Source organism: Myotis yumanensis, unplaced genomic scaffold (genome assembly GCF_028538775.1).
Source record: "Myotis yumanensis isolate MYYU_CA2020_CCGP unplaced genomic scaffold, mMyoYum1.0.hap1 SCAF_16, whole genome shotgun sequence".
Classification (NCBI taxonomy): domain Eukaryota; kingdom Metazoa; phylum Chordata; class Mammalia; order Chiroptera; family Vespertilionidae; genus Myotis; species Myotis yumanensis.
Window position 1 is genome coordinate 44,946,897 of NW_027223767.1, and position 27,651 is coordinate 44,974,547.

General features: G+C 44.1%; 3 protein-coding genes across 7 annotated transcripts in view; 1 reads left to right on the forward strand and 2 right to left on the reverse strand.

The window, feature by feature from the left end:
• Positions 1 to 473, reverse strand: part of IKZF3 (IKAROS family zinc finger 3) — an 80,326-nt gene extending 79,853 nt beyond the window's left edge. For 3 of the 5 annotated variants that reach the window (XM_070392857.1, XM_070392858.1, XM_070392856.1), the window contains exon 1: positions 376 to 473. In XM_070392857.1, coding sequence (XP_070248958.1) covers positions 376 to 382 — 7 coding nt within the window. In that variant the 5' untranslated portion in view covers positions 383 to 473. The remainder of the gene's footprint in view (positions 1 to 375) is intronic. The other 2 variants (XM_070392860.1, XM_070392859.1) reach the window with 1 other exon arrangement.
• A 3,695-nt stretch (positions 474 to 4,168) lies between these two features.
• ZPBP2 (zona pellucida binding protein 2) lies at positions 4,169 to 12,283 on the forward strand. The gene is made up of 8 exons (XM_070394305.1): positions 4,169 to 4,217; positions 4,355 to 4,420; positions 6,031 to 6,156; positions 7,033 to 7,194; positions 9,266 to 9,484; positions 10,029 to 10,111; positions 11,328 to 11,508; positions 12,189 to 12,283. The coding sequence occupies exons 1-8, from the start codon at positions 4,169 to 4,171 to the stop codon at positions 12,281 to 12,283; spliced, it is 981 nt and encodes a 326-aa protein (XP_070250406.1).
• A 2,787-nt stretch (positions 12,284 to 15,070) lies between these two features.
• Positions 15,071 to 24,895, reverse strand: GSDMB (gasdermin B). The gene is given in 11 exon segments (XM_070395392.1): positions 15,071 to 15,642; positions 16,060 to 16,130; positions 16,504 to 16,642; positions 16,765 to 16,922; positions 17,849 to 17,875; positions 19,743 to 19,826; positions 20,485 to 20,594; positions 22,276 to 22,306; positions 22,309 to 22,446; positions 23,587 to 23,623; positions 24,527 to 24,895. Coding segments are annotated over 11 exon segments (1,137 nt in total). The 5' UTR covers positions 24,767 to 24,895; the 3' UTR covers positions 15,071 to 15,540.
• Positions 24,896 to 27,651: the final 2,756 nt, after the last annotated feature.

Below are 27,651 nucleotides of genomic sequence, written 5' to 3' on the forward strand. Positions count from 1 at the left end.
AATAGACACTGAGGCCATAGGTGAAAAAAGAAACATCCAAAGGGATTATTTATTCCAAGCCACGTTTGCTGCCATTTCAGGGTCGCCCGTAAGCACTCTTCCTCTGTAGACTTAAGAGTTGACCCCTCATGTTTGACACCCCCTAAAAAAACAACATTTCGGACAAGTTACCACTTTCCAAAGTTGGCAAGAAGGGAAGCAAATGAGAGATTGTATGAGAACCGACGCGCTTTTCCCTCTGAAATGCCTCATGTTTACTTTTGACAAAAGAAACAAATAGAAGCAAAACCGAGATTCAGAAGGAACTCTCCCTGCTGCGTGCCCTGGCCGAGCTTTTCAAAGACCCTTTACCAAAGAAGCAGGCTGGAGGCTCACCTTCCATCTCGCCGCCTGGCTGGGCTGGAGCAGCAGCTCTGGCTACCCGGCCACTCCACGTGCTCCTGCCGTCGCCAGGACGCAGCTCGCAGCTGGCGGGAGATTCCTGGCTCGGGGAGTCCCCAGGATCCGCTGCCGAGTCGGCGCAGACCGAAAAGGGCAGGAGCCCGCGACCTGCTGGTGCGCGGGGTTACAGCGGCGCTGGCTGGCGGCGGCTTTAAAAGACGCTCACGGAGGAGCGCAGGAGGTTCCGTGCCTCCATCCCCTTTTTGAATGTCAAACTGGAGAACCCCTATAGGATGGAAATGGCGCATCAGCAACTTGTCTCAAAATGTCTATTTTAGAAGGATATGGATGGGAGAGTATTATCACATCGGGTGAAGGGCGGGGGAGTCCGGATGGCTTTCTGCAAGGTTAAGGTAAAAGAGGTTTGTCTTAAATTGAGCAAGATCTGGAACTTTTGGTCTAGATTCCGAGATCATAGCCATGAATAACAATGAGAACTTCATTCTAAGTATTATGTTTTTCTTCCTCAGTTTTTCATTTCACATGATAAAAGTTCTTGGTCCAAATTTGCAGAAATTTCTAAGACAGTTCAATAGGATTTGGACATTTTTATCAACTTTTTCATGTTTGGAAGCAATTCTTTCACTTGGGTTTTCCTTTCTGGGAACTGCTTAGTTTATCTGCCACCACTCACAAAATACCACACACACTATGTCTGTGAATTTTTTACTACCCTTCCTTCTTTCAAATAGGACCCCAGACAGCTTACAAAAATACATATATAATGTATCAGAAAAGTAAGTTTTTAAAAAGTGGAGTTAAGGGTCAGGGGATAAGATAGTAAAATTAACTCAAAGATGTTAGTACACAAAGATGTACTTTAAGCATCTTTTCCCAACATCCTTCCCACTTTATAGAAGTAAAGCACACATTTGACTATAGGGAGAGGAAAGGGGAAGTGACCACATAATAGTTTTTCAAAAGCAGAGCTTTTCTTCACACTTAAGTCTAAAGGACATGTTTAGGTGAGCCTTATAAAGATACCCAGTGTACTGAATTGGACAATATGTGAATGATTCTCAAAAAGATCACTATCACCTTTGGTATAAATTTAAATTATTAGTGTATATAAATATATCTGAGACTTAAGATTGGGAGTTTGTGCATCCGCAGACCATATTGGAAGAAACCCACTCTTACAAGTTAAAGTACGCTTGCAATTTTATGAATTTTAGTTTATTTTAAATATGCCTTGGTACAGAAGGTCAACATATATACATATCTATGTATGTGTGTGTGTGATTTTTTTTTTTTTTGAACGAGTGAATGCATTAGATAGGCTTTGTTTTAAGGACAGGCATCTCTATAGCTTGTATGGGTTGGAGTTCTACAGGATAATATCAATTTCAGAGACATACTCTAAGCACCAGGTCTAATTTTAGTACTGAAAGGGGAAATTTGTTGTTTGTTAGTTTCTAAAAGCAAAAAATAGCACATCAAAGTAACAGAAGAGGAACTGTAAAATTACACTGGGATGGTGTAAGGATGAATATTAAAAAGTTATAAAAAACTTTTATCTTCCATGGCAATGTTCTTTATAGTTAACATTGGAACGTGTTACTACTCCCTAAATAATTCAAAATTGTGTATTTCGGACTCCAGAGAGTGATACCTAAGAAGATAGGTAAAAAGTAAGCGGGTAAAATAACTTATGTAGCTACTCTACACACCTTAAGTGTGGGCTTCACATAGTGATCCCTTCCAAAAAAGTATAGGAACTTTATAGTAGAGACACCTGATAAACACTGCTTCAGCAGGTTATCAAGGTAACATTAACAGTGTAAGGCATGTTGACAGAATGTTCACTGATATGATGTGAGGAGAATGGCATTTTACCTCTGTAGTCTTCCACACCAAAAACCCACAACCCCAGACGACTAGTGAGGAAAACATCAGGCAAATTCCGAGAGAGACATTTTTCAAAGTGCCTACCGGTTAAGGTCAAAGGTCAGACCGATGTCATCAGAACTATTACTGTCAAAGTCATCAAAATTAAGAAATGTCTGAGAAGCTGTTTCAGCCAAGAGGAACCTAAGGACACACGATAACTAAATGTAATGTGGGATCCAGGATGGGATCCTTGAGCAGAAAAAGGACATTAGCTAAAAAATAAGGAAATGTGGCCCTAGCTGGTTTGGCTCAGTTGTTAGAGCGTCAGCCTGCGGACTGAAGGGTCCCGGGTTCGATTCCAGTGAAGGGCACATGCCCAGGGTTCAGGCTTAATCCCCAGCACGGGGTATGCAGGAGGCAGCCAGTCAATGATTCTTTCTCATCATTGATGTTTCTATCTCTCTCTCCCTCTCCCTTCCTCTCTGAAATCAATAAAAATATACCATTCATTTGGTTAAGTCTCTTCTGATAGTATTCAAATTTATCCTACAGGATTTACAAGGATCAATTACTTATAACTGGGAAGCTAATAAAACGCTGGGTTTATAACGCACTTTGACTAAAAACAGGAATAAACTCTGATAAACTTCTAGGGAATCAAAGCTCATTGGTCTTCGTTTTCATCACCTTAAGAAGGAACAGTTGAGGCTAAACTGAATCTAGACAGGGTAACTGACAGGGGTGGATCTGACTCAGTGAATCACGTATCACGGCTTATGCTATGTAAGTAAAATTAACAGTGACTAAAAATGAAATCACTGACAAAGGCTGCTCCTGGACCATCAGAGACAGTCCAAGTACTGACTCGGCTGGAAGGAAATAAAACTGAAAAAAGAAAGAAAAAAAAAAATACACCACCTCTTGATCTCACCCAAAATAATCCTTCTGCACCCTGTCTGAACCTTGGGCTCTCTCCCCACCAGCCTACTCAAAACCACGACCAAGGGTGTCCCGCTGCTAAGAAACAGTCAACACAGGCGGCTTTCGGGCCCCCGAGTGAACGGCCAGGAAGGAAGCACGAAGACCCGGGCGCGGGCCGGGCCTCCCTCTGAGCTCGCTTCTCCATCCCCACAGGGAAAGCAGCTTGGGGCTCTGGCCTGGCAATAGCGCCCATGTCTCAGAGCAAGGTGACTGCACAGATCTGCATTGCCGGTCTCGCCTGTCATCTGGGGAAGTTGAAAACGAAGAGTAAACGTTCCTCTGGAGTGGGAAGGCATGGAGACACCTTCTTCGTCTCGTGGGTAGAAAAATGCGGTTGGGCGCAAAATGAGTGTAAGAGTTTGAAAAAGGTTGTGGCACGGTTTCAGACACTGTTCACGAGAAAAACGACATAGGAAATGCTATCCGTTCCCTGTGAGGAGGAAGTTCTCGCAAGCTTCTTTCTCCCTTCCCCGGGGCCTAATATAATCGCATGCCCAGCCCGCCCTACCCCACCGCCATATTGAGGACCTGCGGTGTTCTTCTCATGGAACTCTTCGGCCCCTAGCCTAAGGAAGTGGCCCACACTCCAAGCCTTGGGTTCTTTTCCTGTCCTCTTTTCCTTCCGGCAAGGGGTGCTCACAGAAGTAGGACGCGCAGCACGCGGGGGAAAATGGCGCCAGACGGGAGGCACGAAGCTTCCACACAACGCAGGCCGCGTGCGCACGCGCACGAGGGGGCGGGGCGCTGGCCTCCAGTGCGCGTGCCCAGAGCCCTCTCGCCCCGCCCCCGGGCGTGACCCCGGCGGTTTGCTCCGCCCAGTGGAGGCGGGGGATGGGGAGGCGTTGGGCGGGGCCGAGATAGGAAGTTGCAGGCCCCTCGGCGCCCACCCCTGGGGGACGCTAGTCCCTGCGAGGCGATGCGAGCATGGGTCTTAGTCTCCGCGGTGCTCTGGTACCTCACCAGCGGTGGGCATCCTCCCGCCCGGCCTCCAGGACTCTCCCCCCTTGCCTGTCCTACCCCCTTCGCTTCGCCCCGCCCTGTCCCACTCTGAGCCCCCGGCTCCTCTTCGACCTAAAATGTCAGTGGTTTCTTTCCTCCGCAGTTGGATGGCAGCGTTTTTCCGAATTCACTGAGAAAGGCTTCGTGTATGGCAAGCTAGTGCACACAGGTAATAAAGACCTCGTCACCTGCACAGTCTAGCAGAAGAGCCGGGTGCCGTGGACCTGCTACAGTTGCTCCCGTGGAGGGAAAGGCAGCGAAGGCTTGGTGACCGTCTCGCGTGGGCTTTGCTGCACTGGCTGAAGGTTGCCTCGCGTCGTCCTGACAGCTACCCTACTGCGCCTTAGTCGTGTCACCTGGCCTACAGCCCCACTTCTCGTAAGGATAAGGAACTAGGACTCGGTCCCGATCGCTTTCGCTGATGCCACCTCACTTCCAGGTGTCTCTGCACCAGGCCCACTCAGAGGAGTCCTTTCCAGGCCTGGAAGTCTCTCTCTTTGGAACACTCTTCTCTCTCCGCCTTCTTATCTAGAACTCCTCCTACAACATCTTTTCCGGTTCAGCTCAAATGCCCTTTATCGCAGTGATGGGACTTTCCCACATTCCCCCAGGAACACTAGTCAAATGGCTAACTTTAGATAACTTTGGGCCGGTTCATAGCATTTCTCATGTTTGGAATCTCTCAATGTTTGGAGCTCTGCTACTCCCTGACACCACCAAATTGTAGGACAGTGTCTTCTTGATATGTTCAGAACCCGGCGTTCAATAGGCTTTAAAATTAATATCTTGGGCCACATTGGTTCCAAGCAGATTATTGTTGCTTCCACCAAGTCTGAAACAGAATAGGTTAATTGCAGAAAATCAACTTAGTATGCCCCATATAGGCTTAATTATTGTTCCCAATTAGAGGACATTTATAGTTAAAAATCAAGTTTCCTTTTAGTTTCGCAACCAAGCCCAAGTCCTTTTCTGATCTTTAAATTGATTCCACTAACCCCTTCAAATAATTATGATTGCAGTGAGTTCTGAATTTGTACATTTTATTGTGTACATTTTTATAAGCAAAACTATAATATTACAGAAAAAGAAAAGTATTGACTAGTAGTCTAGAGTTTTAAAACCTATGAGAAAGAGCCCTAGCCGGCTTGGCTCAGTGGATAGAAGGTCTGCGCAGGCGGAAGGGTCCCTAGTTTGATTCCCGGAAAGGGTACCTACCTCGATTGCAGGCTCCTCCCATGCCTGGGCCCTGGTTAGAGATGGGCAGGAGACAACAAATCCATGTGTTTCTTTTTTTTTTTTTTTAATATTTTATTTATTTTTTACAGAGAGGAAGGGAGAGGGATAGAGAGCTAGAAACATCGATGAGCTGCCTCCTGCATACCCGCCACTGGGGATGCGCCCGCAACCAAGGTACATGCCCTTGACCAGAATCGAACCCCGGACCTCCGAGTCCGCAGGCCAGCGCTCCATCCACTGAGCCAAACCGGTTAGGGCTCCATGTGTTTCTTCACATCGATATGATATTTCTCTCTCTCTTCCAGTCTATCTAAAAATCAATGGGAAAATATCCTGGGGTGAGGATTTAAAAAAACAAAAACTATGAAAAACACAAAGGGCTTTAGCATTCTAAATGTTATTATGAATGATACGCTGATTTTAAAAATAGTGAAATCTGAAAAGAACTAATCAGAGTATCTTTGGGACAAAATGGTAGGTATTGCATTTATTAAGTTAATTTTGCTATATAATGTAGTTATATATTATTTTATCTTGTCACAGTGAAGATATATGTAGAATTACACCAAAATAGCCCATTCCTTGTCTGTATGGATATACAACTTGCTAAAAAAGAAACAGTGGACCCTACCTACTTATGGATTGGGCCTGATGAAAAGCCATTAACAGGTAAATTATTTTATTTTAATACCTTCCTTTTTAATGATGTGAACATTTTTTTAAGAAAAGCATTATCACTTATTAGAATGAACAAATTGAAATTTAATTTTTTTAAATATATATTTTATTGGTTTCAGAGAGGAAGGGAGAGGGAGAGAGAGATTGAAACATCAATGATGAGAGAGAATCATTGATTGGCTGCCTCCTGCATGCCCCACACTAGGGATCAAGCCCTCAACCTGGGCATGTGCCCTGACCAGGAATCAAACCGTGACCTCCTGGTTGATAGGTCAATGCTCAACCACTGAGCTACAATAACTGGGCTGAATTTTAATTGCAATTCCACTTGCTCCATACTTAGATAAATCATATATCTTGGTCTGTGCCTTATTTTCTCCTTATGTAAAAACTGAAGCAGTAATTTTTGCACCCCACTTCCCAGAGTTGTATTAGTTCAAAAATTTTATAAAACCTAAAATTTATCCTCATAGCACCTGTAAAAGGAGATGAGGTATCTAATATGTAATTTTCGTGATATCAGAAGAGTGCCATGGATTATAAATATTAATTTATGTCTTATGTGAAGAAATTGTATAGCATTACAGGGCAGTGTAATTTTATTTACTGAATTATTGGTATAAACCAATTGAAATTAGATGCATCAAGAAATGAATTAAAGAAAACCAAAACCTATTTCAAAGCTGTACTTATCTCATATGGTTCTCCAAAGAGTAATATGACAGAATTAAGATTTTGTTGAATTCTTAAAGTTAAAACTGTCCATTAAATTTTACATTTTTGTATTTATTTGTAACCCTAAGCTTACTAAATAATGTTTGAATTGTTATATATTAAATAACCAAGTAATTTACTATTTCTGTTTAGGAAATTACCGAATAAATATAACTAAAACAGGAAAGCTGATGGTGAAAGATTTTCTGGAGTCTTTATCTGGACTTTATACATGTACTCTTTCTTATAAGATTATCAAAGTACAAACCCAAAAAGAAAAGATGGTAAAGAATAGATATGACTTTATGATGTTTGGTAAGAATACAGGCACATTTTAACTTAATATACTTAGCTTGGATCAGAATTAAGTGTATGGTTTCTTTAGTGAAAATGATTCTGTCATATCCAGGGTACCCCCAAAAAATGCACATGCACTTTAACAGCTGATAGCTCAATTTTGAAAATGAAATGTATTTTAATAAATGCTGCCTTTATAATTATTCTAAGTGTGTGTATACATTTTTTGGGACACCCTCTATAATCATTATGATTTACAGAGTATTCTGGGTGTATTTGACCAGGCAAACTCTTAAATTAATGTCAAGATAGTGTATACTAAATTATCCCCTTTCGGCCTCCCACTTCCCACTGTTTAGGTGTGCAATCTACTTTGTCATAAATTTGACAGGTATCTTAAAAACTGATGTTTAATCCTATAAAAGCAAATTAATGATCCCTTTCATTGGCTATTCTGACAACAATGACACTCTGCCAATGAAGACCCTCCCCCAATCTTATTTTTTCCTTGATACTGTTAACATATATATTCTAGAGGCCCAGTGCACAAAAATTTGTGCACTTGGGGCGGGGAGATCTCTCAGCCCAGCCTGTGCCCTCTTGCAGTCTGGGACCCCTCGGGGGATGACCACTTGCTGGCTTAGGCCTGCTCCCCGGGGGATTGGGCCTAAGATGGCAATCAGACATCCCTCTGGCAGCCCGGCAGCCCTTGGGGGATGTCCACTTGCCAGCGGGAAGCAGGCCTAAACTGCAGTCAGACATCCTTAGCCTTGCTGAGGAGGCAGGAGAGGCTCCCACCACCACCACTGCACTGGCAGCCATCAGCCTGGCTTGTGGCTGAGCAGAGTTCCTCCCATGTGAGAGCGCCCTGACCACCAGAGGGCAGCTCCTGCATTGAGCGTCTGCCCCATGGTGGTCTGTGTGTGTCATAGTGACCAGTCATTCCCAGTCTTTCTGCTGTTAGGGTCAGTTTGCATATTACCCTTTTACTATATAGGATAGAGGCCTGGTGCACGGGTGGGGCCGGCTGGTTTGCCCTGAAGGGTGTCCCGGATCAGGGTGGGGGTCCCGCTTGGGTGCCTGGCCAGCCTGGGTGAGGGCCTGAGGGCTGTTTTCAGGCTGCCCTCACCCCCTTCAAGGTTGGGGTCCCCACTGGGGTGCCTGGCCAGCCTGGATGAGGGGCTGATGGCTGTTTTCAGGCTGCCCGCACCCCCTTCAGGGTGGGGGTCCCCACTGGGGTGCCTGGCCAGCCTGGATGAGGGACTGAGGGCTGTTTTCAGGCTGCCCACATCCCCTTCAGGGTGGGGTCCCCACTGGGGTGCCTGGCCAGCCTGGATGAGGGGCTGAGGGCTGTTTTCAGGCGGGCCAAGCCTGCAACGGAAGCTCCCAGTCTCTCCTTTTTTTCTTTTTTCTTTTTTTCTCGGATTTTTTTACCTTCTATAGCTGTCACTGGAGCTGAGAGCTGGCTCCAAGCTCTGAGGCCGTTGCCGGCTGAAAGAAAGTATCTGGGTTTGTTTAGCTTCTATAATTGAAACTCTGTTGCCATCACTGGCGGTCTAAGATCTGAGCCCACTGGCGGCTGAAAGCAGGTATCTGGAGTTTGTTTAGCTTCTATAATTGCAACTTTGTTGCATCCGGAGCTCAGAGCTGGACCGCAGCAGGCGGGGAACCTTGGCTTCCTCCATCACTGGAGCAAGCAAGCTTCCTGTTCGCTTCAGCTGCCTGGCTGCCGGCCGCCATCTTGGTTGGCAGTTAATTTGCATATCTCGCTGATTAGCCAATGGGGAGGGTAGCGAAATTACGGTTATTTACCATGTTTGTCTATTATTAGATAGGATAGCCAGCCCACCAAAGCCATTTCTTTATGTGTACTGAGTAGATAATATATCAGATGAAAATAACATTTTTTTCATTTAGTTATTAGTTTTGTATAGTTTTATGAGAGCAAACTGATAAAACATTTTATTGGCTAAGTTAAGTGTGTATGCTGATTTGTAAGATTGATGAATTTACTATTACATGTTATTTGAAAATTGTTACAGATAATTAATGCTAGGCACAATTGTTTTTATTCTCATCTTCCTTTAAGCCTATCGGGAACCTGATTATTCATATCAGATGGCCGTACGTTTTACCACAAAATCTTGTGTAGGAAGAAATAATGAGCTGTTTTTTACAGTGCTGAAGAAAATCTTGAATAATTTAATTTCTGATTTGTCTTGCCATATCAAACAACCATCATATAAATGCCATTTTGTCAAACGTCCAAAACATGGTCTCATACCTGAATTATTTATAGCCTTTCAAGGTAAAAAAAATTTTTAACTTTTCTTTAATTTTATGAGTTTAATCTTGAACCATGACAGATTATAAAACTAATTACCATATTAATGTGAGCTATCTTACAAATAGTAGGCCTTAAATGTTTATTAAGCACTAAAGTATATAGTTAGTCTTTAATGGTTAAAAAATTAACACATTATAGTATTTACCTTCAATTGTGATATATGGTTCCTTATTTTTATAAATATGGCTTTTAACTATGCAGCTAAAATTTACCATAGCTTTTTATAGAATTTTATATTGGATTTTGGAGAACTTAATAAAAGGGAGGAACCAAAATAACTTTATTTTTATTTATTTTATTTCTATTTATTTTAAAGCCTTGTAGTTACTTCCATTAGCCCCCAGATGGAGTAAAATCATAATGCATAAATTATTTAGTTTGTGCAACTTTATTACTGGGATCAGATAGATTCATCCCATGCACCCATTCATACTGAGTTCAGTATTTAGAACTTTATTGGAATTTTTCAGAATCCTTTTGTGAAGATGTCATTTTTCCTTTCCAGTTCATGCTTTTGTACCACAGTGGAAAAGTGCATGCAATGAAGCTGTAGACTGTGAAGATATCACTAATTATAATATCCTCCAGGTGAGAATTTCATTGTAAGGGGAACGTATTTGAATAGTCAATAAAGCTATTCAAAATTTTTCTAACTAATTCAAAAATCTATTTCTCCATGTTGTGAATATTTATCAATAATAAAGACATTCTACAGAAGTAGACTTAAATTATTCTTTAATTTTAAAAGCCTAAATATAAAGTATTACTGACTTTTGATTTTGGCTATTTATACTGAGATTGTGAGTCTTGGCTATTTCAAGATGCTTTGTTTTGGAATAGTACATATGGAATATTATATAGCTCCCTAAGTTAATATATATTTTTCAATGACAGAAAAATGGTTTTTGTTCCCCAAATGTTAACTAAGCAGTAGCTTAAAGAACAATCTCACAATCAGGTCATCCTAGGTTAAACCAGTGGTTCTATCAAAACTGTATCTATGATCTATATATATAAAAGCCTAAGTGACCATTAGGACCGGATGACCAGACGACCAGATGTCCGGCCAGTAGCTATAATGCACACTGACCACCAGGGAGCAGACACTCAATGCAGGAGCTGCCCCCTGGTAGTCAGTGCACTCCCACAGCCAACCTCCCATGGCTGGCCAACGTCTTGTGGTCCCTTCCCCCGGCTGGCCGGCCCGATTGGCCCTGATCTGGCCAGGCTGAGCGACCTCACCTGTGCACGAATTCATGCACCGGTCCTCTAGTAGCTGTCTCCTTGGCCATTCTCAGAGGTTAAAGACATAGTATAAAAAAATTCCTTCACACTCCTGGTCTAGTTCCTGAGCCCATAACCTTTATATTGTGCATGGGTTATGGGAAGCACTGAGTTTATATTAGTCCTTATTAAACTCTATGCTTAAAAAAATAAAATAAAATTTATTCATTAGTTTATAATGCTGATTAGAGAAAACGTTTAGTTTCCATTTTATTTGTTTCTTTGGAATTAGAAATAATAAATATTATCTAAAAATGGAATAGACATGCTGCAAATAATCCAAAACACGTGTTTATTAATCTCAAGTTAATTTTTCTTAACCAGTTTACATATGAATTGATAATAGCTGATAAGGTCAAGGCTAATTTTAGTATTAACATAACTTTTCAGGAATTCATCTTTTGTGTAAAACATGGATGGCGTGAGTGTGCTGATAGTACGTTTCATTGCCTCTGATGCAGGAGGAGAAATTGCTTCACAGTTTAGTCATTGTACTTCTCACTGCTATTTTAAAATATAGGCAAGAGATCGAATAGCAGAATTTTTCCGAAGCCAAGCATTTATTTTCTACCATGACTATAATAAAACTCGACCAGCTATGCATTTTATGGACCACAGTTTTCAAATGGCACGTATGGATAGCTGTCGTCCAGGCTTTGGGAAAAATGAAGGTCTACACAGTAATTGTGCTACCTGTTGCGGTAATTATAAAATATAAATATCTACAGATGATGTATTATAGAATTGTATACCTGAAACCTATATAATTTTATTAACCAACTCCAATAAATGCAATAAAAATTAAATATACATATATATTAATATTTAGGGTAGTTAGAAGAACAAATTAATAATTCACTTAGGATAATTGAATTGAATCTTTATAGCAATCCTCTTACAAAAAAAGTTATATTTAACCAAAGAAAAGTAAAAATTCAAAGACCAAATTTCTAAATATAATTATCTTCATCTGTATTCATTCTTCCTAATATACTCTTTTATATTACAGAACATTTCTATAGTGTTCTGACTTAAGCTACTATACTGTGAAGGAAAACAGAATGGTCCTACCTAGAAAACAGAATTGGAATTAGGAACTAGAGAATTAGGCATAGGAACTCATAAATGGGGCACTGCAGAAGATACTATAAAATGCTGATACTAATGGGAAAGATGAGATTCTAATTTTCTCCTGCCTTTAAAATCATTAAATTACAACGTTTGAAATTCGTAAATATTCTCTATAACTTACTTGACAGAACATTACTCAATATATCATAGGTTTAGAAATGATGTGTTATTAAATGCAGCTTTATACTATTGGTATAAAATACCTCTACTTGAAATTATAATAATCTACTCCATGTGTTTTCCTCTGCAGTGGTTTGTAGTCCTGGGACTTTTAGTCCCGCTGCTGATGTTACTTGTCACACCTGCATTTCCATCCTTGCCTACGGAGCTAAATTTTGCCCATAAACTTCAAACGAAAATTGCAATATGAAGACTAGAGGTGAAAGCATGGCTACTTGCTGGTGGAAGTGGGGGACATAAGATTTGTTCACATCCCAGAGCATCATAGTTCCATTAAGAAAGTTCAGTGAGACCAAAACGTTGGAAAACATACATTTTAGAAACTAAAAAAGGAAAAAAAAGATAGTTGACATGGCATTTCTAAGAAGGCATTTAATCTAATATCTCCATTGTACAAAGGAACGTGTATTTAGTGGATGATTTTTAATGAAATGTTTTGTTTACAAACTGAATCTGTTGCTCTGTGCCTAAGACTATATTAAGGTCAAGAAGAGTAGCAAAGTATAATACAATAAAAACTTTGTACTTTCCATATATTAATTTGCTTGAAATCACTTATACAATATAAAGGCATATATATTACTTTTGTATTTAGAAGCAAAAAGTTCTTTTTTTTTTTTTTTTTTTTTTTTTTGTCCGCAGGCTGATGTTCTATCCACTGAGTGAAACCAGCTAGGGCACTTCTTTATATCTTTGATTGAACAAAAGTCTTTAATGTTAATATAGTTATAATTTTGCCTTTCACATTTAGGTCTGAAATACACCTGGAATTTTTAGAGATGCTGGGTGGTAGGAATCAAATTTCATTTTTTATCCACGTGGTTACCCAATTGTCCTGGACCATTTATTGAAAAGTCTAGCCTTGACATATGTTCCTCTCTCTCTCAATATCTTCTTCTTCTTAAAGCACCCCCTTTAACATTTCCTACAATGCTAGTAAAAAAATAAAGTAAGGAAAAGTCTAGCCTTTCCCCACTAATCTGTAATGATACTTCTCCCATATATCAAGTGTCTGTTTATGCATGAGAATCTATGTCTGAGCTGTTTGTTGTTTCTGCTTATTCTTGCTCATAGTGTCATTTCCTTGTATGCTTTGTTATTTTTTACTGGGAACCACTCTTGTCCTTTAAATGTTTTTTGTGGAAATGAAAATAACTTCCTCCAGAAAAGATTTGTGTTTAGTTCTGACAGGTATCTGGGTACACAACCAATCCTGTTCCCTCATAAATGAAGTCTGCAATTTGAGATACTCTGAAACACCCAGATGATGAAAATGCAGGCTAAGTTCTGTGAAAAGACTAGCCTACGGCCACAATATTTCAGAACTTTTGTCTTTTTTATAAACCTCTTCTTCACTCAATCCCAAAAGTCTTCCCCACAGTTTCCTGCAGGTGAGGCCAGGGCTGTGGGTTTACTGATGGTTCACCCTTACCTTAATGAGATTCCAGTTTAATATGGAGAAAGTCTCCTTTTATGAGACTCCCCATCTTGGATGGGTCCTTGGCCTTGACTTCTGGACCACAAGGCTGGCCAAACTGAAGCCCCAACTTACTCAGATTTGCAGATCTCAACCCCCTTTACCTGGGGTAAAATTGTATTAGTGTTCTGATATTTCATTTATCTCCTAGGTCTCCTTTTCACTTATATTTTGGCTTGAGCTTCTTTATCTTGTCAGTAAGTACATGCTTTTTATGAGTGTTTTGCCCTGGTCTAGCTCAGTTGGTTAAAGCATTGTCCCGATAAGCCAAGGTTGTGGGTTCGATCCCAGGTCAGAGCACATACAAGAAACAACCAATGAATGCATAAATAAGTGGAACTACAAATGGATGTCTCTCTCTCTCTCTCTCTCTCTCTCTCTCTCTCTCCTCTTCCTCTCTCTAAAATCAATAAATTTAAAAAACCAATGTTCTTTCATTTGCTCAGCATTATGTCTGTGAGAGTCATCCATGTTGTTATGTATAGTAGTAATTTGTTCTCTTTTATTGTATAAATATAGCACAATATATGTATCCATCCTAATGTTATTGGACATTTGACGAGTTTTTAGCTTGCCTCTTATATTAACGTTTATGTATATGCATGTCTTTTGGTGAATATGTCACTCATTTCTCTTGGGTATATGCCTTGGAAGTGGAGTTGCTGGGTCATAGGCATATGTTTAGTTTTGGTAGATACTGTTAGTCTTCCAAAGTGGTTGACCAATGTGTGATCCCAACAGCACTTATGTGAATTCCTGTTGCATATAATATTTTTACAAACTTAAAAGAAAAAATAACTCTAGTTCAAAAGATACAAAATAAATCTATGTTATATCACCCTAGCTTCATGTTTATTTTTTTAATTTATTTTTAAAATATATTTTTATTGATTTCAGAGAGGAAGGGAGAGGGAGAGATAGAAACATCAATGATGAGAAAGAATCATTGATCGGCTGCCTCCTGCACGCCCCCTAACTGGGGATCAAGTCCACAACCTAGGCAAGTGCCCTTGACCGGAATCGAACCCGAGACCTTTCAGTCTGCAGGCTGACGCTGTATCCACTGAGCCAAACCGGCTAGGGCTAGCTTCATGTTTAAATTACCATTTTAAAAGCTGTTGCACAGGAAAAATGTTAACATACCCCAAAATGTGAATAGTGGTTGTATATTAGATGGAAAAGAGGATCAACTTTGACTTTGAGAAATATTTGAAATCCTTTATAACAAGCATATGTCTTTTACTTTTAATTACATTGTCTTAAAAAATATTAAATAGAACTAAAAGGCACCCCTCAGCCCTGCACCTCCCAGCTTGCACTCCTTTAATGACTTTCTAGCTTTCAAAGATGTGTTGAAATCCCTTACCTGCTGCCTCATTCCTTTTATTCTTGTGGGTTTATGTCTTTTCTCTTGCTTTACTGTCATTAAGTGAAGTTTCAAGAAGGAGAGGAAATAAATATGATTAATCTTCCACTTTTAATCAGAATTCTATGCATACAATCCAGTTTGGTTTTGTACATTATCATGTGGGGAATGGGATGTATCGAAGAAGAGCCAGGTGCTTGTTCTAAAGACCTCATTCTGGTGACTTGGGGAAGGTGGGGGGGTGAGGATGGACTGGGAGGGGAGCACCCAGAGGTGTGTGGGGAGAATGGTTAAAAAGCTAAGTTCACTCAATGGTTAGTGCATCAGCCTGCAGACCGAAGGGTCTCAGGTTCGATTCCTGATCAAGGGCATATACCTTGGTTGCAGGTTCCCCAACCCCCTTATGGGCACATGCGGGAGGCAACCAATCAATGTGTCTCTCACGTTGATGTTTCTCTCTCTCTCTTCACCTCCTCCCTCCCTTCCACTCTCTCTAGAAATCAATGGAAAAAATATTCTCGGGTAAGGATTGAAAAAAAAAAAAGAGCTAACAGGAAGGTACAGAGGCAGGCTTCTCACTCAGCTGCAGCAGGATGGAGACAGCAACATAGAGGACATAGAGAGCCTCAAGGGCACATCACAGGGCTGCTCACCCCAGTTCTGCTCCAGGATAGACTCCACCTAGAAGGAAACCCACCAGACTGTAAAAGCTAGAAACATAGAAATATACCAGCAATGGCTAATACTTGGCCACACTCCTGAACCCTGAGCCCATGGCAGACACAGTCATCCAGCAGGGCCCTCTTTCCTGCGGGCCTGTAGAGCCTGATACTCTCAGCATAGTGGCAGGTACTGCTAACCAATCAGGTTGGCACTTAAGATGGTACCAACTGCCTCCTGGGACTAACAGTTACACACACCCCTCTCTTACACATTCCTAATTGTCCCAGAAACTATATGCCACAAACCAGCTTGATGGACATGAGCTGACAAAGAACTACAAAGTCAGAAGGGACAGAATCCTGGGACTTCTGGGTCCCTTGAAAGCATGGGCCTTCACTTCTACTAAGGCCTGGCCCTCAGCCCAGACTCTCTTACCTGGTCCTTCATCAGGGGCAGGGTCCCCTTCTTTAGGGTCTCAGCCATAAGCTCCTTCTCCTCAGACAGCTCTGAGGGTAAAAAAGAGGGAGAGGCACACAGTGGGACAGGGCTTCAGTGTCTGATCAGACCCAAGACAAGCATGAGAAGAGGTTCCAGAGAGCTCCTGGGAGTGCGAGATGGGAGTATTTCCAATTGGGCTCCTGCTGTGGTTCCTGCTTCCCTCTTAGCCTCCAGGAGGTCGGAGACTGTGCCAAGGGAGGAAGAGGGGGCAGTCCCTCAACCCCTGGTCTGGGGAGATGGCCAGTTTCTGAAATGTGATGGTTTACTCCTCACAAGAGGTAAAGGCATTGTGTAACACCCTCCTGCCAAGATTTGGTTTCCCCACAGACCCCTCTGCTCAGCATGTCCTCTACATCAGCATCCATCCAGACTCCTCCTCACCCTTCAAGGCTTCCAGGAACTCCAGAATGGCTTCTACGCATGCCTCAACCAAGATGCCAGCAGCATTAAAAAGGCTACTCAGGAGAGGACCTGCTGGGCCCTCCATCTGCAGCTCACCGGAGGTCAGGACTTTAGACACCTATGGCCAGGAGATGGGAGATGACCACAAGTCCCACTAAAGCAGATTGCCTGCAGTGTGTCCGCTGCCCTCCACCTAGCCTTCTCCCTCTCGCTGCCCAAGTTCTTTCCTGGGTCTCTTACTTTTTCATCTAGATCCTTCAGCCCCTCGTCCATGGTGAGGCACTTAGTGAGGTAGCTTAGCACATCTCGCTCCTCTTCAGGCAGATCCTGGGGACCACTCACTGTGTCCTGCACCTTCTCCTTCATGTTTCTTAAATCCTCCAAGTTCAAAGACTTTCCTATAGAAGCAGCAGTTAAGAACCCAACCTACCCAGCCCAACAAGCTCCATTACCAAGACCCTATTCTTCGTCTATGTTTCTTCTGGAGAACACTTCTGTATCTTCCCTTCCTCTAATCTTTTCCTGTTAAAATGAAGCACCTTTCTTCCCAAACACACACCATCATTGCTGCCCGCTGACCCCACTTCCATCTCCCCAGCTCACCCCCAGTCTAGTACCAACCCCCAATTCTTCTCCACCTCCCAGAAATCAAAGCTTACTGAGTCCTTACCTTGCAAAGTGAAGTCTTTAGATCACACTAAGAGTAGTGAGGATTTAGAGGAAGTTACAGCAGAGGTTCTTAGGCTTGACTGTACATGAGAATCACCTGGGAAGTGATTTTAAAAATCCTGATGCCCAGGCCATACCCCCAGATCAATTAAATCAGAATTTCTGGAGGTGGCACTCAGGCATCACTACTTTTAAAGTTCCCCTAGGTCAGTGGTCAGCAAACTGTGGCTCGTGAGCCACATGCGGCTCTTTGGCCCCTTGAGTGTGGTTCTTCCTAAGCCTCAGGAGTACCCTACTTAAGTTAATAACAATGTACCTACCTATATAGTTTAAGTTTAAAAAATTTGGCTCTCAAAAGAAATTTCAGTCGTCGTACTGTTGATATTTGGCTCTGCTGACTAATGAGTTTGCAGACCGCTGCCCTAGGTGATGTCTATGCACAACCAATGTGTTTAGAGGAGACAGATGCAACCCCCAGACTAATGCTAAAACCTGCTTTGGGCCCTGACCTACCTTTCTCCCCTCAAGCCTTCCCCCCCAACCCACACACATACAGACTCAGCCACCCCACCTGAGCTCCAGTCCTTGAGGCCAGAGGGCTCAAGGGCGAAGGAAGGGTGCAGCCACCCTGAACATAGCTGGCTCCCATCCTTACCTAAACAAGAAGCACCACCATCTTCCTCTGCAAAGAAAGGAAAAGTCTTCTCAGAGAGTATTTAGGTCACCTCCAGCCCCCTGTTGATATTCTCTTCCCAGTGATGGAAGTTTTCATTCCTGGACTCTGGGCCCTCACTGCCCATGCCAGGGAGCCTGTGTCCTCCTCCCTGTGTGTAAATGACAAGCACTATATTTGCAGATCCATTCCCACATCCTCAGAGATAGGCAGCCAGAGGACTATGCATAGATGATTGAAAAAGAAACAAGCCCAGAGAAGGTGTAGCATGCTGTCAGTACTCGGCAAACATGTGTCAGAGCAGGGCCTGGGATCTGTCTCCCGACTCTTCTGTTATGGCACATAGAACGACAGAGGTTCACTCCTTCGAGCTAGCAAGGCCTTGCCAAGACTGAACTTGTAACTTCTACAACTTCTGGAAGTTTTTTGAATTTTCAACCACATCTAGACCTCAATATCCCTTCCCAAGGTCTGTCAGGCAGTACAACTCTTCTGGGCTCCAGTAAAGACTCTGAAATTCCAGAGGAAGCCACATTCTGAATCACAGGGATCTTCTGGTCTAACCCATTCATTTTAAAGTCAGGATAACCATGGCTCAGGAGGCTCTAGAGCTAATGAGTGAGAGAGCCAGGACTAGACCCTAAGGCCATCTGACTCCCCAGGCCAGTGCTATCATGTGAGAACTGGCCATGTAATTCAAAAGTGCTTCCCAGGGCTGTGACCCCAGGGCCCAGCACACTGACCCACACGGAGCAAGCTAACGTTGCCAGAGTCTGGAAACTAACATGCAATCCAACCTACTTCTCCAACAGGCACGTTTTTTCTCCTGCCCTTACCACAGTCCCCATTGCATTCTTAGTCTTAATAACTATATTTCCAGGCCATTTGTTATTTGTTATCCTGTTTTTAAAAATAGTATCCTTGCCCAATGTAGAATAAAGAACAGGAGGCCCAGAAGCTCACTCACCTTCTGGAAAGGATTTTGTTTTTCTGGAGAAACAAATATCTAAAGCAATGAGAGAGAGAGAGAGAGAGAGAGAGAGAGAGAGAGAGAGAGAGGTTCAAGTATCAGAAAGACCAGTTTTCTCTAAGTTCCTCTTTCTAGTCACTCCCCAATCCTCCCCCCAAAAAATAAACAGCCCTGGCTGGTTTTTCTCAGTGGTTAAGTGTTAGCCCTAGGACCAAAGGGTCTCGGGTTTCATTCCCAGTTAAGGGCATATACCTTGGTTGCAGGTTCGATCCCACATGCAGAGGCAACCAATTGATGTGTCTCTCACACATGAATGTTTCTCTCTCTCTCTTTCTCTCTCTCTCTCTCCTCCCTCCTCCCCCCTTTCACTCTCTCCAAAAATCAATGGAAAAATATCCTTGGGTGAGGATTAACGACAAAAAAAACAAAAAAACAAATACTGGGAGAGAGATGGGAGTTAAAGCCTCTAGGGAAGGATTAGTGCAGCGGTTCTCAACCTGTGGGTCGCGACCCCTTTGGGGGTCTCGACCCTTCCACAGGGGTCGCCTAAGACCATCGGAAAACACATATATAATTACATATTGTTTTTGTGATTAATCACTATGTTTTAATTATGTCCCATTTGTAACAATGAAATTGGGGGTCCCCACAACATGAGGAACTGTATTAAAGGGCTGTGGCATTAGGAAGGTTGAGAACCACTGGATTAGTGTCATGATGGAGCAGATCCTTGGTTCAGTGGTGTCTGAGCAAGGAGCTTCGGTCCTTCTCCCCAGCCCTGAACCTGCCCTCCTCCTTCCTGGTGAGCACCCTCAAGCTCACCAGGGCCCCTCCAGGCTGAATCAACCCCCCTTCCACTCATGTGTGAAGCTCCCCACCCACCTGCCCCCAGCAGGCCTTGCTTACTCATCCTTTCCATGTTGGGGAAGACAAGCTGCTTTACTCTATAGCCCAGGACCAGCTTCGGGGGGATGGTCACTGCCTTTGGTGCTAGGAAAAAGGAGCTCATGTTAATTGATCCCTAGGTGCTTTACATAGGTATCTTGCCTGATCTCCCAAACAATCCTGGGGGGAGGTAGAGATCTCGTGCCCCATTTACAGACAAGACAACTGAGGCTCAGAGAGGGTCAGTAGGTGTGTCAGTTTCACAGCTAAAAACTAACAGAGCTGAACTTTGAACCTACATCTGACCTCAAAACTCATGTGGTTTCCACTGTACATTCGACAAATGTTCATTGAGGACCTGTTTTGTTCCAGGCACTGTGGCTCCCGCCCTCCTATGTCTTAGAAAGGGAGGCAGACAATGAATTAGCAAAAAACCCCATGCAATGGTGACCCACGCGAAGTGCTACGAAGCAGATGAACACAGGGCATCACTAGAGATACCAGGGGAGGAACTTAGTGATGCCACACACACCTTCTTGGGCAAGGAGGGAAGTCCTAAGAAGGCTACGGAGCAGGCACGTCTACTAGGGAGGCCTGGAGGAAGAACTGAAGAGCCTGGAGTCTGGGCTGGCATTTCTCCACCCGCAGTGGGTGGGCCCAGGCTGGCTCTCCCCCCATGCCCTGTCCCCTAGGACCCTAACCTTGCGTTCATATTTGAGATTGAAAAACTTCAGCAGGCCCCAAAATTTAAATTACCGTTCACTTGTCAGGGTTTCCTTCTTTGTTGTCTCCAGAGTTTCTGTCACCAGATACGGGTCTTCTCCCCTTGTCCGCATGGATAAAAACAAAGTGGGTAGTTTTTTCTTCAGCTTCCTGGACAGAGTGTTGGGGGTGAGAGTTCAGGATTTCAGGGGCCCCACCTCTCAGGGACATTTTCCCCTCTCCATCAGCCAGTTCCTATTTGAGATTAAAGTGCACTTCGCCCACTGTGGGGGCAAGAGGGGCCAAAGTGGGAAGGGAGCTCAACTAGCACTTATGGAAGAACGTGCCAGCACCGCAAGCTCCTTCACACGCTATTCATTTCACCCTCATCACAACCCTATGATGTGGGCAGAAATGTACCCATTTTCACATGAGGAAATTGAGGCTCAGAGACAGGTTATGAATTGTCCAAGGTCACACTGCTAATAAGTACAGAGCTGGGATTCAAATCCTCCTCTGTATGAGTCAAGCATGTGTCTTTCCCATGGCACCGAGATAGGCATCTACCCAGCCCACAACACTCTCTCCTCTGAGAAGGGGCTCCAGCTCCTCAGACTGATTCCTGGGGCCTGGACGCACTGTCCACCCTTAGGCTCCAGGAGGCATCTCTGATTCCATAAGGAAATTCATTCTGTGACAAAAAACATCCTGGTGGAACTTCTGGTATTTATAACCCAAAACCCTCAAGGAAGACCTCCATCCTTGCCTCTTCTGACCTTACTCTATCTGTCTAATACTCTGCCCCCCAACTTTATATGCACAGACCACTTCGCCTCACCCTAGAAACAATAGGCTGGCCTGCTGGCTTGACTCAGTGGTTGAGCGTCAACTTTTAAACCAGGAAGTCATGGTTCAATTCCTGGTCAGGGCACATGCCTGGATTGCAGGCTTGATCCCCCAGTGTGGGGCATGCAGGAGGCAGACAATCAATGATTCTCTCTCATCATTAATGTTTTTATCTCTCTCTCCTTCTCCTTTCCTCTCTGAAATCAATAAAAAATATATTTTTTAAAAACAGGCCTTCTAGAAAAAAATTGAGCTCCCTTAGAAAAATTCCAAAGACTCCTCCTTAATAATACTATGGTAAGGAGAGGTAGTTCCAAGGATCAGAAAAATTTCACTGTAAGCCTTTCACTTTTTAATTAAAAAGGAAAAACAAAGGCATCCATCCATTCAGGGAGGGCTCACCCAGGAGAGCCATGGGGCCCCCTTTCCTGAGCTGCTCCACAGTTTCCAACAAGCCCAGCAGAGGAAGAAAACTCCACCATCAGCAACAAAACAACTGCTGAGGGGAAGGCTGGTGATGTCCCTGAAGTCCCTTGGAAGCACCTCAGCTATCAGAACCTCTGTGGCACTTGGAGCCACCCAGGTGGGGTGGGGTGGTGGCACTTCCTGTGCAGAAAATGTCCTACAGGGGTGCTTTATTTGTTTCACCTCTGTCCTCTTACTGAGTGCTGGTGATAAACCCAGAGACTGAAATAAGCAGAAAATACAGATTTGGGCAACTCAGTATAAGAAAACAGAGGAGAGCGGCCTCTTGAAACCAGTATCTTTTGGTTCAAGCCAGAGAAATCAGTCACCCTGGAGGGCAGCCGGGATGTGAGTGAATTGAGGGCATCAGAAGAAGATTTCCAGATCCTGGGAAAACAAGACAGCTTCCTGAAGGTGGAGAAGAAGAGTAAAGGAGTGGGTGGGAGGAGTACGCGGAGTAGGGGGTGAGGCTGCCCCCACTCAGATGCCCTTGGGGCTTCTCCTTTTCCTTCTCCCCACGGCTGCCTACCTCCAGCCTCACCTGTCCTGGAGGGAATCCAGATGTGGCTGGATATCCTGGACCACAGCATCGTGATGTCATGCCTGTGGGACTCTCGGAAGGCCCCTTCGACTGTAATTCCCCTGGGCAATTTCACTGTCGACTCCCCTGTTGAGTCTACCACATCCACAGCTTGGAACGCAGCCTTTGAACCTGGAAAGAGAAGGATAGAGGTCACACTGATCTCTGAATTTCCAGAGAAAAACGCATTTTGGAACTGGTGAGACATGACAGAAGTGGAAATAGTGCCTGGAATCAGTCCTGTATGTGCGACACCAACGTCTCAGGACCCGTTTGTTTCTTGAGCAATGTAACAGTTTGCATGTACTTTATCAGAGAGAAAAGAAAAGGCAAGCCTTATGCACACAAAGAGTGCAGCATAGAAAGGGGGATAAAAGACATGATGAACACTACCTCAGCCAGGTGACCAAGGTAAACATCAATAGTGAAAGTCAATCTGATAGTCCATACCCTTGATATAGTGTAAGGAGAATAGCTCTACCTCTATGGTCTTCCTTCCCAAAACCCATTATTATCTCAGTCTAACCACGAGAAAAAGGCCTCAGACAAATTCCAATAGAGAGGCATCCTACAATATGCCCTTAAAACTGTCAAGATCATCAAAAACAAGGAAAGCCTGAGACACTGTCACAGCCAAAAGGAGCCTAAGGAGATATGACAACTAAAGGTAATGTGGTATCTTGGATGAGATCCTGGAACAGGAAAGGGATATTAGGTAAATTAAGGTAATCTCAATAAAGTATGGACTTTAGATAATAAAAACAAACAAACAAACCCTACGCATGCTTTAACAACAACATGGGCACCATGTAGTTAAAAAAATAAAATAACCCACCTGAAAAGGGAGCAGGCCAAGTTGCTAAAAATCAATTCAAATGACCAATTCACTTCATTCCTATGGATTTTTTTTAAAGTTTAGTTTCACCTCTGCCTCTGAAAGTTTTATGCAAACAGATAGACTTTCCCTTTAAGGAAGTTAAACTGACTTAGTCAAATTTTTATGATCGTGGTAAAACACCTTGGTTGCTTTAGTAAACTCCAATATGAAAACAGCCGCCACCTCCAAGTAATCTGGACACTGTTCTGGGTCACGTGACAGCAGTGCCTGGCATGGCAGGTGCTCTAAAACTGTACAGTGGGACGGTCAGAATTGTCTTCCATCTCAGGATGACACCCAGATGGGCGACATTCGAGTCGTCTGAGCTGTAAAACTCCTCTCCATGAGGTGTGAGACACTGTCATGTGTTCAAGTGAGGGTTCAACAACACTTACCCTGGGGCTTCTCAAATCCAGAAAACCCCAAGAAGAGCTAAGTGTGGAGGCAGGGGGCGGAACATACTCCTCTAGGAGCGCCCTCCAGCCCTTGGTGAGTTCTGCTCACCAGCTACTTAGTCATGATCTCCGGGGAACACGAAGGGAGAATCATGACCGCCACAGCAGAATGACTTGGTGAACTTTGAGTGTTCCTCTGTGCAGGCACTGTGATAAATGATTTACGTAATTTATCTCATTGGATTTTTGCAACAGTCTTGCTCAAGTTGACAGATGAGAAAACAAACTTGTTCAGAGGTCACCCAGCTGGTAAGTGGTGGAGCCAGGCTTAGAAACCACATGTCCCCAGCTCTGAAGCCTGCGTGTTTTCTTAACCACTAAGCAAATGACCTCCATTTATGTACCCACTTAAGTGATAAACATATAAGCACATGAGAAGACATCAGCTAATTTTAAAACAAATTATTTACAAAGGGAAAATTGGGAAAGAAAGACTATTTAGGAATAGTTTCCAAGAAAAATAAGTTTCCGCCCGGCTGGTGTGACTCAGTGGTTGAGCGTCAACCTATACATTAGGTGGTCAAAGTTCAATTCCCAGTCAGGGTACATGCCCGGGTTGTGGGCTTGATCCCCAGTGTGGGGTGCACAGGAGGCAGCCAATCAATGATTCTCTCTCATCGTTGATGTTTATCTCTCTCTTCTCCCTTCCTCTCTGAAATCAATAAAAATATTTTTTTAAAGAAAAATAAATTTCCACTTCCCCATTCCCATCTCCCATGCAACTCTTCTGTGCATTTCTTAAACTGAGGTGTGTGGGTGTGTTCATACAAATTCTACAATGTTTCTGTTGACTGGTTGACTTGGTTGCTGGCAGTGGGGAGTTGAGGGTGGGGCGCAGTAAGAGGGGGCAAAGTTTCCTGGCTGGCCATCTCTCCTGTACCTCATAATGACCGGGAAGCCCAGAATCCAGCTCATCACACTGCCCTTCACCCTTGTCATTCTCCAGTATGTCCTCTAGGGTGAGGTCTGTTCTGTAGCAAAGGCGTGTGTTCATCCCCATCACCAGACAGAAACAATGAAACTTGTCAGCATCAAGGACGCTTCTGACTTCAATCATATCGCCTCCAGCATCCAACTCCTGGACCACAGCTCTTGTGATTGTCTTAAATACGCTGGGCATTGTGCCTGGACCAACTGGGAAAAGGAAGCCAATTTCAGTTTGGGAGATATTAGCTCAGGTTTTTTAATCTACCTTAGGCAGGTTGGGGTCAAGGAAGATCCAAAGGTTCCAGGACAACCAGGACTTGGGATTATTTGCCTTCCCTGTTTCTGCCCCTCATGGAATCCTCCTGGAGGAAGGATGGAGCAGTGATTGCCCCAAATGGAAACTAGGACCTGTTTTCTGCATCTCTCAGCATAGCTGTCCCCTTGCCCAGAGGGACCTTGAGGGGTGGGAAGGCAGGCCCTCCATCCCCTAGACTCTCCCCAGTGTTGATAAGCAGAGGACCCAGAAAGGAATGAGGGGCAAATGATTACTTCTTCCTTTGGTTCTGACTCCTGGGCCTCCCTCCCTTGCTATGCTCTGCAAGGCAGTTACATGGGTGCCTCTACTAACCATTTCCCAACAAGTCGGCCTCAGAAGGAAATAAAAGAGAGGGGATTGAGTGCAAGAGTGGCTTGGAGCTGGGCGCCCTGACCAGCCCACCTCCAGGTCCTCTCTCCTCAGTTTCAGGTCACCTTCTGAAGGGTCCCCTTACACTGGATAAACTAAAATGAATTCCGCAGTTCCATCTGGGGCATCTCCCCGCACCCACTCTCCCCTTCATCCTCTCCTGGTCTAAAGTTGGCCCCTGTACCGCTCTGTGGGACCCCCCACAGGCTCGTCACCAGTCCAGTCTGACACAGCTGCTCCCTCCCCGTTTCTCTTCAGCAGCAGCTCTTTGTCCCCAACACATCAGGGCTCTCTTATCTCTAAATCCTTCTTACTCTCTCCCCTTCCATCAACAACTCCCTTCTTTTAAGATCTCTTTCCCTTTCCTCAGGCTCCTTGGCTTCCCTCCTGGGGCCAGGGCTCCACTTCCCCATCTTTCCTCTGACCACCTTCCCTTAAGTCCCTCTGGCTGGCCAGGCACCTGCTCACCCATGCTTTCTTTCCTGTCCCTGCCCCCATCATGGTGTCCAACTCTCAACTCACTCCCAACCTAGGAATTCTTCTGGGTGTCTAGAAAGGCAGTGTGCCCAGGGGCTACAGGCCCATGTCAGGTGCCACCCACCTCTCCTCTGTCCTCAACTACTCACCAGAAACGGAGGTTGTGAGAATCCCCTTTGTAAGATCTCTGCGTAATTCCTGGCCACTGTGTCTGAGGAAGCTATAAGAAGGGAATTGAAAGGAGCTGGAAAGCTGGGTAGAGCTAGGTGCCCCACCTATCAGACCTTTAGATAAGCCACATTATGGCTGAGCTGGAGGCCGGGAAGGCCAAAGGTAAGATACCCTTTTCTCCTTTTGAACACAGGGAGCAGCTGGCGTATGTATAGCTTTATCTCTAACTGATATATATTCTAGTTGATTAGGTGAGTATGGGCCAGGGAATGGCGCAGAACAAGGCACACTAGGCCATGCAATTCAGTGAGTTTGGAATAAATAGAATATGGGTGGTACCAATCAAGTGCCAGCAGGCAATGGCTATGGCTGTGTTAGGGATACGAGAGTGATCTAACCAGAACCAGTTACCCAGATGCCAGGCAATGACTCAAAGAGCAACAGTAACTAACACCTGTAGAGACAGGCAGGGTCAAAAAGGAGGACTCAGGGTAAGGGGGAGAGATCAACCAAAGGACTTGTATGAATGCATAGAAGCCTAACCAATGGACACAGACAACAGGGGGATGAGGGCATGAGTGGGGAGGTGGGGGGGCAACGGGGGGATAAGGACACATATGGAATACCTTAATCAATAAAGAAAAAATAAATTAATAAATAAAATAATAAAAAAAAGAACTCAGCCCTAGCCAGTTGGGCTCAGTGGAAAGAGCATCGGTCCCCGGACTGAAGGGTCTCAGGTTCAATTCTAGTCAAGAGCGTGTACCTCGGTTGCAGGCTCGGTCTCCAGCCCCAGTTGGGGTGTGTGCGGGAGGCAGGCAATCGAAGTATCTCTGTCACATCGATGTTTCTCTCGGTCTCTCCTCCTCTCTTCCACTCTCTCTAAAAATCAATGGGAAAATATCCTCAGGTGAGGATTAACAAAAAACAAAACAAAAAGGAGGACTCCGCCTCGCTGCCCCCCTCACACAAGCTCCCATGTGGCCCTCAGGCAGATGCCACCTGTCTTCTTCACCCCTCCTTTCCCGGGGAGGGACCTCTGGCTCCACTCCTGGGTCAGAGACAATCCCTTGGTCAGAGATACTCACCAGCGTGAGCCTGCCTGTCTTCTGGCCCCTGCCTCCCTCAGTTCCGAAAGAACATTTCAGGAGATGATGATGGTAGTAATTAATAATAATACTAATATGTCTACCACATGTTTAGTGTTTGCTACATGCCAGGCGTTGTGCTAATCCTCACAATAGCATTAAGAGGTATTATCTTTGTTTTTTTTAATTTGAGAGATATTTTCACATTTACCAGTTCACAGCATCACTATTTTTGTTGTTGATGTTAATCCTCACCCGAGGATATTCTTCCATTGATTTTTAGAGAAAGTGGAAGAGAGAGGTAAAGACTGAGAGAAACACGATGTGAGAGAAACACATCGATTGGTTGCCTCCTGCATGTGCCCCGACCAGGACCCAGGCCAGGGAGGAGCTTGCAACCGAGGTACGTGCGTGCCCTTGGTCGAAATCGAACCCAGGACCCTTTGGTCCGCAGGCCAATGTTCTATCCACTGAGCCAAACTGGCTAGGGCAAGAAGTATTATCTTTATACAGCAGAGGAAGGATCTGAAGCCCAGAAAAGTAACTTGACAAGGACATAAAGCCAGTCAGCAGCAGAGCTGGGATTTGAACCAAATTATTGCTGATGTGTCCCAAGCCCTCACCTGACTGGACTCTTGTGGGTCCACAGAAGCTCCC